A 14,781-nucleotide genomic window follows, 5' to 3' on the forward strand; every position below is an offset into this window, starting at 1 on the left:
TTAATAATGCCCGACTCCACTGCGGACGGTTCACGCCTCCGCATCATCCATTATTGGATGATATTGTACACCTCCTCGGGCATTATCGCTTACATAACGGACACCCCTGCAGCCAATCAGAATCGAGTATTCACCCAGACCATGGTGTAATGGAACTTCATAGACTGTAGACTTAATCGAGGGACAGTAGACACACCTTTATCTTTAAGGATGTGTCCTGACAGTTCATTATAACAGTGACCATCACACACTCCATGTAATATAGGACGAGGCAGGACTACTAGGCACTCAAAACTACTTTGTTAATAGTAAAACTTAAATTACAGATCACTGTAAAGTACATTTTAAAGGTCTAGAAGGTTTAAAACATTGGTACACTGGTTGTATTTCATAATGTAAAAAATCTGTAGAGGACATGAAGATCAATGTGTTTAGCACAACCTTTGTAGTCAGACATCAATACAAGCATTAATAAGAAAATGTTATGAAGAGCTGGTGCTGAAAGTCTGACATTGGGCCATCAAGACAAGGAAGGTTTCCATAGTGGTGTTGTTGAGGATGTCTGATTGGCCTCTTAAGTGGTCCAAAGCTTAAGCCTGAAGAGAATCTGAGGTGATGTATCATCCTGGAATGTTGCAGACACAGAGAGCAGGGCTGGAGGCTGTCTCTGCTGGGACCTGGGGAAGGGGCATCACTAAATGTGCAACAACATCCAAGCACAGCACAACATAAACAAGGTTATTTCCTCATTTTCGTGGCAACATAACGTGAATTTCCCGCTGTGTTTTGCTTAGCTGGTGTAAAACAACTCCTCCGGTCCATGAGGATGGTGCAGTCCCAGAGGAGGGAGAATGAAGTGGAGAGTTATTAGCGATCTCGAGTTTCCCGCCCATTCACGTAGCAACCCCTATCTCTGGTCGTGTTAAGTGGTATTAGGGTCAGCAAAGAAGGATGACCCCTGCTACTCCACCAGCTTGGCTTTCCTTTAAAGAACGTCTCTGGATTACACACAATCAAGACTAACTCAATCAGGAACGGGAGTTTTTGTTCTTGTAAGCAGAAATTAACACTTCATTCCCCTTCGTCGGCAGAAATCTAACGCTGCCCTTCCAGGGCTCTCACGGGCAATAGAGGAGACAATTGGGTTACATAAAAATGGCTCCGGGTGGATGAAAATGTCATTAGCTGCGTTTCACAGTAAAATCAGCTAATCCACCCCGAGAGGGAGTCTATAGGAGAAGCTACGCCTAGACATTGATTTGTGGTATCTCTGAGAGAGCAGCTTTCTGAATTGTTAGGTCATAGTCACTGATATAATACTATTATATGAGGTCGCTGTCAACAATGATGCTGTAAGACTGAGGGAAGATCGGGGTTTGTCATCCCTGAGGTGTAGGCTGAGGTCACACACACATTACAGATAACCTTTCCACCATGATCGTGACCAACGTGATCTCGGCATATCTTTTGTCACAGACTAATGTATGTTTTTAACTGTAAATATGGTAATACGTTGGTGTGGATTTGTGTTTGGACATAATTACGGTGGCCCTGAAGTGCAAATCACCCCCCCTAATATGAGTACATCCCCCAAATGAAAACACTCCCCCCGAATACGAGTCAACTCCCCCCAAATCGGATGACTTGTTCACCTCCCCCCAATACAAAAACACGCTCCCCCAAATGGAAAACGACATTACATTAACTCTGAACGGAAAGGGTAGGTACTACACTTTAGCGCTGATTGGATGCTAGTAGGCTAAGAAATTGATCGACAGAAGTAAAAAATGCAATAGCCTGACAGAGTTACGTGCACTGGGACATTTATTTAGGTATCGAAGCATGTAGCATATGCTACGTATGCAAAAGCATAAATTGCGTGTTAAACATAGCCAAACAACTAGTCCACCTAACTCTGTCATTATCATGAACTTGATCATTTTGGTTGGAAGGAAAGAGGAAACATTAATGTTTACAATTCAGAGTCATGACACTACTCTTTATTTTAATCAGGGTCATTCCTATGAAATAATCTCAGATATGCTGTCAACGTTTCATAATATAAGTAGCCTATGCGCACACTAAAAACGCAGTTGAAGGCAGGACTTTTCAGAAGAACAAACTATTAGTCCACTACAGAAGAACGAAATGCCACAATGACAGAGTAACGTGGACCAGGATATCCTGATCCTGGTCCAAGTTACTCTGTTTTGTGTTAAATGTAAAAATTGATAGCCAAACAACTGTTTGGCTATCGATTTTTACATTTAACACGAAATACTTTTGCATAAGTAGCCTACTATTTGCTACATTCTTCGATAGCCTAACAAATGTTCTGGTGCACGTAACACTGCCAGGCTATTGCATTTTGTACTTCTGTCGATCAATTTCATATTTCTTGTTAGTTAGCCTACTGCATCCAATCAGCGCTAAAGTGTAGTACCTACCCTTTCCGTTCAGAGTTAATGTAATGTCGTTTTCCATTTGGGGGAGCGTGTTTTTGTATTGGGGGAGGTGAACAAGTCATCCGATTTGGGGGGAGTTGACTCGTATTCGGGGGGAGTGTTTTCATTTGGGGGATGTACTCATATTAGGGGGGGGTGATTTGCACTTCAGGGCCACCGTACATAATGGATCAATGTCTACACCAGTCTAATTCCAGTAGGGATAACGTTTAGGAACAGGCTATATCAAGACATTACACATAACAGGCAAACGTGTATAACACAGGTAACCCAAACAGAATAAACAGCTCACAATCCGATGAATCCAGGCGTAGTCCTTGGCCTAGATGTTTGTGACCTCAGTTCACAATAGAAACTGGCTACATTTGCAGCCCAAGTCATGGAGATGACTCTAAAGGCCTTTAAGTCTCAGACCCAGGGAAAAGTGGTTGAGGTCCACAGAGACTGCCACACGGTGATCAGTACTAAACAAACCTGTAATTACCTTGAATTATACTAAAATATTATTTTAATAGTATTATTATTATTTCTTGCTCTAGTGCTAATGGATTTGGGGGTGGTGGTGGAACCTAGTATGGAAACGATGACCTGAACACAAAATAAACTGCAATTTGTATGACTTTGGGCTTTGGTGTGTGTGTGTGTGTGTGTGTTTGTGTGTTTGTGTGCATATGGCTGAATGGCGAATATTACAGTTGTGTGCAGAAAGTAAAAGTGTTGTAAAACTATGCAATGAGACAAATCAATGTTATAGGTTTGGGGTACTTGCTTTCGCCTAATGCAGGGGCGCCACCAGGAATTTTGGGCCCCAAAAGAAAATATATATTAATATTTTTTGATCATATCTATTAGTTTTTCTATTTTTTGGGGGGGGGCTGTCAGTCAGGAGCCCTTTGAATCGTCCTAACTTTCCCCCTATACGGCGCCCCTGGCCTAACGTGTTCAGTACATATGCGACCTTCGACTCTGCCCTTGAGAGCCTTCAGTCTATCTAAATTCGGCCTCAGAAGAACTATATGCGCTTCTCAGTGTTGGAAAAACGTAGCATATGGCGTCGATGTGTTACAGGCGTTTCTATTATCCAATGAAATAAACGATATCGACGCTATTCACGTATTAGCTTCTCATAGAAACCAATAAGAAAAACGGATGCGGCCTGGTGGTGGGCGGTACTTATTACCCTCCTGCGGCCTTCCTTTCCCAAACATTGCGTGTACTTTCTGGCTAGGGGGATTGAAACCGTCTGAGTGTGGCTGTGGAGTGACTCATGTTGCTAGCGAACGGTTAACATATTGGAAAAGGAATGTAAATACCACTATTTCAAATAGAAGACCTTGACGTATTGTTTAAGGTACCCGGTAAATACTTTCCTGCTGGTTTTTAATGGAAGCGGATGGTTTTGCAAGGAGGCGTCGGATGACAGCGGAGACAGCAGGCGGGGATGCCGGTGTCGCTGGTGCTTCTGCCGGGGCAGAGATTCGATGGATGGGGGGTAGATTTTGGGGAGTTTCAGACGGTCTCATTGCAAGTTTGTCGCCTCGGATTGGGGGCGACACTGAACTACAAGCAGTTCCATTCACTGGCGTTGCTTCGGAGTCGATAGAGCAGGACACCGAGCCTGACTATGAGGGGTTGCCTCAAGGCGCATCGACCAGCACCCACATGTTGGCTGGAGCGGTTGCCGGGATCATGGAGCATTGCCTCATGTTTCCCATCGACTGTGTCAAGGTAACGTAGTCGGTCACACAAGTTTGAAAACTAGTAGGCTGAAGAATCATAGGCTACTACTTGCAAGCAATTGTCGTCAACAACCAGGTGTTTGTTACTCTATGAATGGTGTCTTAAACCTATCCGAGTGTTTTTCACAACTTTAGACACTAGCTACTTGGGGGTATGGCTAGGCAGCGGCCAATGTAGTGCTAGTTTGCAAGCTAGCTAACGTTAGCCAGAGTAAGGCTACTTGTACAATCTCCCACATTTTACTTACATTGTTTTCATTTAGCAGACGTTTTCATCCAATGCGACGTACACATTGTACACAGAAAGTACAGTATAACTTATCAGTCTGTCTACTGTCCGCATCGCTAAGTAACAACTCAGCCAACATAAATATGACTTCAGCGTAGTACATTAATACCACATTGCAACTATAGTTTGACAACAACATCTGAATTGCTTAAGTAAGTTTGGCATTGGTGGTATCGTTGATGCATGGTCAAAATTGAACATAAGCTAGATAGCTAAACTTGCCCACTTTATCGAGAACCAGGTCGTGTTGGTCCAACTCTATACCTAACTGTCATACGCAAGTCTCTTAACCCTTGTGTGGTGTTCGGGTCTGTGGGACCCGTTTTCAGTTTTTATCAAAAGAAAAATCATATGATTAATTATTTTTTCAAACTGAGACTCATTGGCCTTGGCTCATTTTCTGTGAAGAACACATATCAGAACACATTTTCAATGACCACACACTGTACACCCCCCCTACACATTTATATTACATACGGAATGTTCGGGTCCACTGGACCCAGGGCTGATAAGAGTGTGAAAATTGTGTACATTCACTCTGTCCTCCTCCTTTCTGGGCCTGTTGTTAGAGTGTGTGTGTGTGTGTGTGTGTGTGTGTGTGTGTGTGAAAGAGAGAGAGTTTTGTAGTTCTGCCCCTGCCGTTCCCGCACAATGTTGCAAAATTGTTGACAGATTCAAGCACCGACACCTGTCTGCTCTCACATTTTACTGTCTTGCGGGAACCAATCTTTATTTCCTCATACTCTATCCCATCTGCAAATTGGGGGTGGGATAATATAAATATAGCTTTGCCAGTGTGATTAGTTATCACAACTGATCAAGATGGCCAAAAGAGTCTCTGCTCAGAGGGCCATGCAATTGATTTTGGAAGAGAGAGAAGCTTTTGATGATGATGTAGAGTAATTTCTGCAAATTCAGAGTCGGACAGTGACTTTGAAGAAGAGGATGATATTGAGCATAAGCTAATTCCAAAACGAAGACGAGCCCCAGGACCAACCGGTCATTAGTCAGCTCAAGGACCACCCCATCAGCAGCCAGCACCACGACCAGAACAAGCCCGTTAGATAGCAAGTGAAGAAATATGGATGTCAAAATATGATGAAATTGAATGGCCTTCTAGCCCATGAAATGAGCCACAACGCATGGCTGCCAATGTGATAAGGATGCATCCAGGGCTAACACATGAGTAACAACACATGGTGCCTACTCATGTGCAGGACATCAAGTCTTCTTTTGAGCTTTTCATCCTAGATTCCATCCAGAAAATGATTCTGGATTGCACTCATTTAGAAAGAGGGCATGTTTTTGGAGAAAGGTAGAAAGAGATGGACCAACCCCATTGACATGTCTACTTTGGGGTTCTTATCCTTGCTGGACTTTTCAGGTCCAAATGGGAATCCACTGAATCCCTGTGGGATGCAGAAACTGGCAGATAACTTTTCCGTGCAACGTCTCAGGAAAACTTCCAAATAATTTCCAGGATTATCCGATTGGATAACCGAAACGACAGACCAGCTTGATGGCAGAGAGACAAGCTAGCTGCCATCAAGACAGTGTGAGACAAGTGGGTCACTGCCTCCCCCTGTTTTACGACCCTGGGCCTAATGTCACAATTGATGTGTAGCTGATGCCATATAGGGGCCGCTGCCCCTTTAGGCAGTATATCTAAACCTGCAAATTATGGTATAAAGATCTCTGCTACCTGTGATGCCACTTCCTCATATGCTTGAAACTTACAAGTCTACACAGGGAAGCCTGATGGAGGAAAAAATCAAGGAATGAGAGTTCGGCTTGTGTTGTGTAAACTGACTTGAATGGGTTACATTTCTAAGGAAATTCAAATTGCCTAAATACAAATCTATAGTTATGAAAAACCTCCTTCATTTGTAGATTTGTTGACTGTTTTTCCATTCTGAATTTGATTATAACTGATTTCTTTCTTTTTTTACATGTTACAAACAAAAAACGAGTAGCACTTTAATTCATTCATGTAATCTAACAAAAGTAAAGCGCAATTTTTAACAATATATGCTGTTTATATTGCTTGTAATTGGGATGAAGTAAACATCTGTTGAGTATTTTAACTTAAAATATTTGATTGTGAGGAATTAAAACCCCCAAAATGCAGCGGGTCCACCGGACCCACGAACACTGGCTGAGTTACTAAAATGTGAACACCGCACAAGGGTTAAAGCATGCACATTTGCCCAAATATGCCAGTTCAAGCAGCTATCCCATCGAGCTAGCGTACAACCACCTACCGTTGTATTCATTTATTTGGAAGATGCATTTCATACATAGTGTACACCCACCAGTTTATTATGGTTGTGCAAGGAGCATACATGCACTTTACACTATATTTGACAGTATGACATAATAAGCTAATAAAGTAGATAGAAAAGTATTCACTCTACAGTGAGAAACAGATTTTTGACAGCAAAACCATTTGAAGTCTCTATGGATGGTCAGAAGAAAGCTGAATATCTGCCTTAAAGCAGCATGTTCTCTCCAAATCATTTCCATTCTTCACATGACCAGCCAAAACCAGCAGTGAAGGACCGTCCAATCTATGTAAAAACATGTACTGCTGCTGAAATTCTGTTCAGGATCAGGGATGGATAGGTAGAGACTAACAGCCCCATTGCAACTGAAGACAAAGCCAAGGCAACAGGAGGAAACTGAAAACGGTAATCAAAGTAACTTAAGCTTTTGATAATGCCTGGCAGGACCTGGGTTGAAGAGCTTATTTGTTTACAGAATACTGAGCACAGAGGGTACCAGGGTTATGCCATGCTTGTGAAGCATATCAACACACATTCTAGATGTTTTTTGGAAGATTTGGTTGCTGGTCCCTTCCACAAGCCAGTGGTTTGTGGGATAAAAAAAGCTTAGCTGTGATGACTCAGGGGGTTTGTAGATGGAGAGCCAGAGGAAGAGGAGGAGAAAAAAACAGTTTTTCCTGAACTAATTAATTCAAGACCTAAAGTGAACTGTATCATTCGACCGGTTCTTGTTTGGTCATGTGTTTGGGTGTGGACAGTCATGGGTTAGCTACGAAACAATGACGTCAACAAGCCCTAATACTGCAGCTAATATCTATCTCCGCTTGCTCATTTGCATTTGGAGTGGCCAGGGGTAGGCCTTATACATTTGATTCTTGTATCAGCAGTCATGAGTGCAATGCAATGTTTAAACCAGGCTTTAATGCAGTGGGAATTTCACTGGCTAGGTCATTAGGTAAGGACTTCCTGGCGTAAAAGAGGAAGTGCGTTACACGGCAACGTTCACTCCACAGAGCCAGGCTTACATTTATAGTTTCTCTTAAATGTGGTACGTGTAGTGAGTGCGAGAGATGAGAGTTTGGTGGTAGAATGAGTAGTGCAGGCTGTCAGCTGTCTGCGTCAGGCTGAAAAGCAGAGGCCTCCTCCAAACAATGGAGGATTCATCCATGTCTCCTTCAGCTGTGGCTCCTTGCTCCCACAGGATGGCAAGCGATGGGCCTCCACTAAATGACAAAACCTTTGTACCTACTGCTGACTACAATGTACTGTAGTCTCTTGAACAGCCAAATTTCAGTTGTGATTAACAGATACAAATGTCCAGTTTAGTTTCAGACCAGGTCCGATATGCCGAGGTTAACACACTCACACACACACACACACACACTTCAAATTGATTCTTGGGGTCACGAATCGATTAAAAATCGATTCCCGATTTTTGGAAAATATTTTTTTACATTTGTGAATTGATGGTAATCGCTAGAAGACTTGTTCCCCTACACACACACACCCCTTTGTTGAAGACCGAAAGTCCAAGCATGAATGTAATCAATTCAGCTGCAGGCCCATCTTCTCCACTCGTGGTAAGAGTGATATTCTGCATGGCTGACCCAGCCTGGCCGTAGTGTCAACATTGTGAGTGATAAGATCTAAGCACACCCCTCCTCTGATGGAGTCCCGATCAGGGGTTGTCAGAGCAGAGGAAGAGGCCTTCTTATTTACAGTTGGTCCAAAGGCCACTGTGTGAGAGGGCAGCTGCCCTGGTACTGGATTAGAACTCTCTAAATTAATTCAGGGATACGATCATACAGAGAAGCTGACTGCTAGCAGTCGGTGACAGCACCGGAGGCTCAGATTGCACACACACACACACACACACACACACACACACACAGTGTTAACACTTCCACAGGCTCGCTGCATTCCACAATGATCAAGTAGGCTCGCCCCAGGCCCTGTTTGTTGTTCCTGGAGAGTCACACACACACAGATACACACAGATACACACAGATACACACAGATACACACAGATACACACAGATACACCGTCACATATACACAGGTCTGCGGGCAGTCAGTGGGACCATTCAGCACCGATGCCTTGTCATGCAGGCAGGGTCCTTTGATCAGCGCGTGTGTGTTTGCCTCCGCGTGTGTGTGTGTGTGTGTGTATACCCGCACGGTTTGTTCTACGGAAAGACCCTCTCTCCAAAGCCCATACTGCTGAACATTTTTGAAGCGGAGTGGATGCAATGCATTCTGAGTGGACTTCATTCTGAGACAAAAGAGCTTCTTCTGGCTAGGCCGACCAGCCAGACTCCCTGCTCAGTGAAGGCTCGCATGAACGTGTGTAATGGTTGACTAATGGTCACGTGTAGATCACACGCTGAATAACAGCTGGTGAGCTGGGCTCTGGGATCGGTTCGCAGGGTATAATATGCCCCTGCTCTCCTCATTCGTGAGGAGTTTTCCTCATCATTTTCCTTGTTTCCAAAGTGAAGATCAGTTGAATATTGTACCAGACCTAGTTTTAAACACGGTAACTTAGGAAGGAATTTTTGGCTTCAGCAGGTGTGTGTGTGTGCATGCGTGTGTGTGTGTGTGTGTGTGTGAGTAAAGAGGTCAGGGTGTGTGTTCAGCTCCATGGGGAAAATAGGCTTACAGGAAGTCGGCTTATGTTCTTTTGTGACCTTGGGGCGCCGAGTTGGATACTTCCTACCATTCAACACACACACACTTGGCAACGGTTCATAACCTATTGTATCCATGACCCAAGCCAAGTCACAGTCCCGATTCCTGCTGCCTTTTGACCTCTGACCTGCTCTGTGACCCCTGGCAGACGCGGATGCAGAGCCTGCAGCCTGACCCGGCCGCACGGTACCGGAACGTGATGGACGCCCTCCGACGAATCGTAGCCACCGAGGGTGTCTGGCGGCCAATGAGAGGGCTGAACGCCACGGCGGTAGGGGCGGGGCCTGCACACGCCCTGTACTTCGCCTGCTACGAGAAGCTGAAGCTGACGCTGAGCGGGGCCATTCACCCCGGGGCCAACAGCCACCTGGCTAACGGTACCTGTGACCAGACACACACACTCACTCACACATTAGCACTCACAGATCACACACATACACACAGACTCACACCATGTGGCAAAATAGACCACGCACACAAAAACACTCAGTGCTTCTTTTGTCTGAGCGGTATTGCCTGGCATTTGTCAAGACAAATCAAGATAAAAGTGAGTGTTGAAATTTAGATCTTATTCTTTGAGTCTGCTGTCTCTCTTCTTTCTTCCCCACTTTCCAGGTTAGCCAGAGGCTTGGTAACCCCCGCCCCCTCCTCCGACCATCTCTTCCCCCTTCTTTCCCCCCTCCCTCCAACTCAGGGTCTACCAGGGTGGGAAGCTAGCCTAAGCCGGACGTCCGAGCGGCTCTGCCTGGATTCATGGCCAGACTTCTCCACCAGGGGGCTCTCTCAGCTCACTGAGACATCTTTCCCAACCCCCTCTCTCTTGCTCTCTATCTCTCGCTCTTTCGCTTTCTCTAGCTCTCTCGCTCTATTTCTTTCTTTTCTTTCTCTCTAGTGATTTGTTCCCTCTCTTAACACCTCTCTCTTTCCCCATCACTGTTGGTAATTGAGTGTGTGTGTGTGTGTGCGTGTGTATTTCAGGAGCGGCGGGGTGTGTGGCCACACTTCTTCATGACGCGGCCATGAACCCAGCTGAAGGTGAGCTTGCTGTGAGGATGGGGGGAGGGGTATAAGGGGGAGGGTTATAAGGGGGAGGGAAGGAGGGAAAACCCACCACTCCTACCCTGTCAAGAGTGTGTGTGTGTGAGAACTGTCAAATGTTCAAAGCCGCCACTAACGGATATGAATTTTGACCCCGAGACAAACACCTGTGTGCTCGGGCCTGAACTCTTCTCAAACACACACATTCGCACACACACACAGCTGCAGCTGTTTCAGGACCACCTGCCTAGTGATGTCAGCGGAGGAGACCAGACGGAGAACGCTCTCCTCTGCTCTACTTGCCTTTCTGCGCTTCTCCCTCTCTGCTCTCCATATCAGTTTTTCCTCCGCCTCTTACTTCATCCCTCCTCCCTTTCTTGGCTTTCCTCTTTCCCCCCCATCTCTTCTCTCCCATTCATTTACATTCGCCCTACCACACTCTCATTCTCTCCCCATCCTGTGTCGTGCCTTCCAGTCACCAATCTTCCTTCTCCTCCTCAGTGGTGAAGCAGCGCATGCAGATGTACAACTCCCCGTACCGCGGCGTGCTGGACTGCGTGGGCGCCGTGTGGCGCCGCGAGGGCCCGGCGGCGTTCTACCGCAGCTACACCACGCAGCTGACCATGAACGTGCCCTTCCAGGCGCTGCACTTCATCACCTACGAGTACCTGCAGGAGCTGCTCAACCCCCACCGCCAGTACAACCCCTCCTCTCACATGGTGTCGGGCGCCGCCGCCGGAGCCCTCGCCGCCGCCGTCACCACCCCCCTGGACGTCTGCAAGACCCTGCTCAACACCCAGGAGTCCCTGGCCTTCTCCTCCGGCCCCTCTGGCCCCAGCCAGCCCCCGCAGGGCCCCCACAGACACATCACGGGCCTGGCCCATGCCTTCAGGACGGTGTACAGGCTGGGCGGGCTGAGGGGCTTCTTCAGGGGGGTCCAGGCCAGGGTGATCTACCAGGTGCCCTCCACGGCCATCAGCTGGTCTGTGTACGAGTTCTTCAAGTACTTCATCACTGAACGCCAGCGCGAGAGGAGGAGGGCCCAGCACAGAGAAGGAGACAAGTAGAGGAGGAGGAGAAGCAGCCCTCCATCTGATCTAACACTCTCTCTCTCTCTCTATCTCTCTCTCTCTCTCTCTCTCTCTCTCTCTCTCTCGCTCTCTCGCTCTCTCGCTCTCTCGCTCTCTCGCTCTCTCTCTCTCTCGCTCTCTCGCTCTCTCGCTCTCTCTCTCTGTCTCTCTCTCTGTCTCTCTCTCTGTCTCTCTCTCTCTCTCTCTCTCTCTCTCTCTCTCTCTCTCTCTCTCTCTCTCTCTCTCTTTTTCTTTCACACCTTCCCTTTTCTTTTTGGAAAGGAGAAATCAATACGCACACCGAATCTAACCAATTCCCACCTCACTAGTTCACCCCTCCAACTAATCTAGCCTATAAGAGAGACGGGGGCATTTTTTGTTGTTGTTGTTGACCAATGACAGTCTATCTGGCATTGAAGAGTTTGCTGTCAGAGTGATTGATGTGTGTTTGGGGCTCTCTGGACCTGGAACGTTACAGCTCGCATTTTTTCAGAGGGATATGTCTTTTGTAATGGCCCCACAGACTAGACAAAGATGCAGACTAGACAAAGATGCCCTTTGTCTAAAGATGAAGGGATGGATATCAAGGAATGAGATGAGGTGTGATTGCGACAGATGACCTCCAGGGGGAGATGGTGATTGTATGAGACCCTGGACAGTGTTCCTGTCTCTGGGGCTTGCAGGTACTCCAGTACATGGCTTGCTCCTCTGCCTTTACTACTCTCAGGTTTTAGCGCTGTCTAAGTTTTTTGCGTATGACATATGTTATCTCATCTATTTGTTTTAATTTGGAAAGATTAAATGTTTAAAAATTATATTGTTCAGATTTTATGAGTAAAATGATAGTCTCATTTATTGGCATATATAAATATTTATTGGCATTTCAAAAATTGACAATATTTTTGTAGTACACTTTGTCTTCTTTGTGGCTGGAATCTAAAGTCTATTATTTAGATCCGAAGTAAAGCAGTTTAAAGAGTAAAAATACTTTATCTAATTTGATTGGATAGTATCCTTCAGATAATATATTTTGATAAGCTCTTGCAGATGTCAATCAGATAGCTCAACTGAGAATAGATGAGCTCCCAAGTTTATGTATAGAGGCCGCCTGATGATAGCAGCTTTTGATATCGTTTTAACTTGATGTTGCATTCTGGCATATTTAGTTAATCGGTTCAATTGGCTGTCAATCGTCATGGAATGCCCAGGTGTGGTGTCAGAGAGCTCCTCTGGGATTGGTTCAGTCTGTCTTCACCCTAATACTTATTGCCCATGTCCAACAGTGAGTTCCCACTCACCGACAGAGGGAAATACTAACTCATGTGCTTTCATGCAAGATTGCTTTTATGCTCCATTTATAGTCACCCCAGACTTAGGGTTGGGCATACCTTACACTGATTCAGCTAAGCCAGAGACCCATTCTGCTACTAGTACTGTGTGTGTGTGGCAGGGAGGGGAAGGCTAGTATCCAGTTCTGTTCTGCATGTGGTTCGTCAAAAGCAAGGGCATAGGTTTGGTCTGAAGGTTTTATCACCCTATATGCTAACACCACCCCTGCTTTGCCACTAATGAATTGGTGGGGATCTTGCAATGGTCTCTTGCCAGTCCACCCCAAAACCCACACTTCTACTCCTCGACCTGCGGGTGTTCAGGGCAGTGTCCTCATCCTCTGGTTCTACAATATTCTCTGCATCCCACTGAGCACTGACCTCTGTGTAGAGGCAGGGGTCAACCAGAAGAATGTATTTCCAAGGGTATCTGCCTGTATCTTCAGATCTTAACACCTGAAACCAGACGGCTGCGTAGCAAAGGTCCGCGCACGGCCAAAGGACAAGATTAAAGGGCCTGTCTACGCTGTGGTTTCTAATGGAAGAGGCTGTGAGTGTCGATCATAAGTTGAAAGTGATCAGCCATATTGATCGTTCATGGATTGATTGTACTCTGTAATTGCTGTTTGAGCTCAGATCAATAAAGACTTGAGTGATGAGGGTCTTGCTATGCCCTCTGGCAGGAAAACCGCAGAGCCTGGTCTGACTTTATTACACGCACTCACGCACGCACTTACGCACACATCATATACCATCCTCAGGGTTTAGAGCGCAACATGTAATAATAGAATGAAACCCACACTGAAATGGTAATTGAGGATGTGCACACACGCGCACCAAATACCATGATGGTCATGAACAAGGACACATTTCAAGTCACACACACAAGATAATAGTACAGATTACATACATCATAAGATGGTCGTAGAGGTTACTCACATCATAAGATGGTCGTAGAGGTTACTCACATCATAAGATGGTCATAGAGGTTACTCACATCATAAGATGGTCATAGAGGTTACTCACATAAGATGGTCGTAGAGGTCACACACATCATAAGATGGTTGTAGAGGTTACTCACATCATAAGATGGTCGTAGAGGTTACTCACATCATAAGATGGTCATAGAGGTTACTCACATAAGATGGTCGTAGAGGTCACACACACACCATGGTGTTGCTCTGCTTGATGGAGGAGCATCAGGCGTACATTCAGCCGTGGTCTGCCTGCCACTGAGAGGAGAGGAGGGGGCGAAGGGAGGGAGGGAGGTAAACACAGGATGGATCATATCTTTCCTGAGTGTGTGACAGTCAAAGAGAGAGAGAGAGCCTGTGCGTGTGTGAAAGGGAGCCGGAGAGTGTGTGTATGAGAGAGGGTGTGAAAGAGAAAGGGTGTGTGTGTAAAAGAGAATGTGTGTTTGTGTGTGTGTGTGTGAGAGAGAGAGAGAACTGAGGTATGTTATTTTCTGGGACACCCAGTCGTTCTCTATTATAGCCAGGTGAAGTGTTTGGGCTGAGGCACAGGTGCAGATCTCACCTTTAACCCTCATGGCCCACAAACACACACACACACACAGCTGAGTCTATACCTGTCTTAAGAAGGTACAAAACAGAATAACGTAATTTGGAGTGTGTGAGTGTGTTTGACTTGATGAGCTGAGTTTCGATGTATCAACTTTTGTCATTGACCTGCTCAATCTATGGTCCTGTCAGCTTGAAATGTTCTAGATGACTGAACTGTGATTGAGGTTGATCCAGATCCAGATCAGCCAGAAATCGTCTCTAGGTAAAGGAAGAAGTGAAGAGGAGAAGCAGGTTTGGAGGAACAGCAACCAGTTCTCTTTCATAGACCAAGGTGAGGAGTGATGCCGTTCTCACTCGTC

General features: G+C 45.8%; 1 protein-coding gene across 1 annotated transcript; it reads left to right on the forward strand.

Moving 5' to 3' along the window:
* Positions 1-3,644: 3,644 nt before the first annotated feature.
* On the forward strand, positions 3,645-13,587 carry slc25a28 (solute carrier family 25 member 28). The gene is made up of 4 exons (XM_084667024.1): positions 3,645-4,193; positions 9,612-9,840; positions 10,442-10,498; positions 11,003-13,587. Exons 1-4 carry the CDS (start codon positions 3,849-3,851, stop codon positions 11,566-11,568), a joined length of 1,197 nt encoding a protein of 398 aa, XP_084523150.1. The 5' UTR covers positions 3,645-3,848; the 3' UTR covers positions 11,569-13,587.
* Positions 13,588-14,781: the final 1,194 nt, after the last annotated feature.

This window comes from Hypomesus nipponensis, chromosome 11, assembly GCF_054491055.1.
Source record: "Hypomesus nipponensis isolate SF chromosome 11, ASM5449105v1, whole genome shotgun sequence".
Taxonomy (NCBI): domain Eukaryota; kingdom Metazoa; phylum Chordata; class Actinopteri; order Osmeriformes; family Osmeridae; genus Hypomesus; species Hypomesus nipponensis.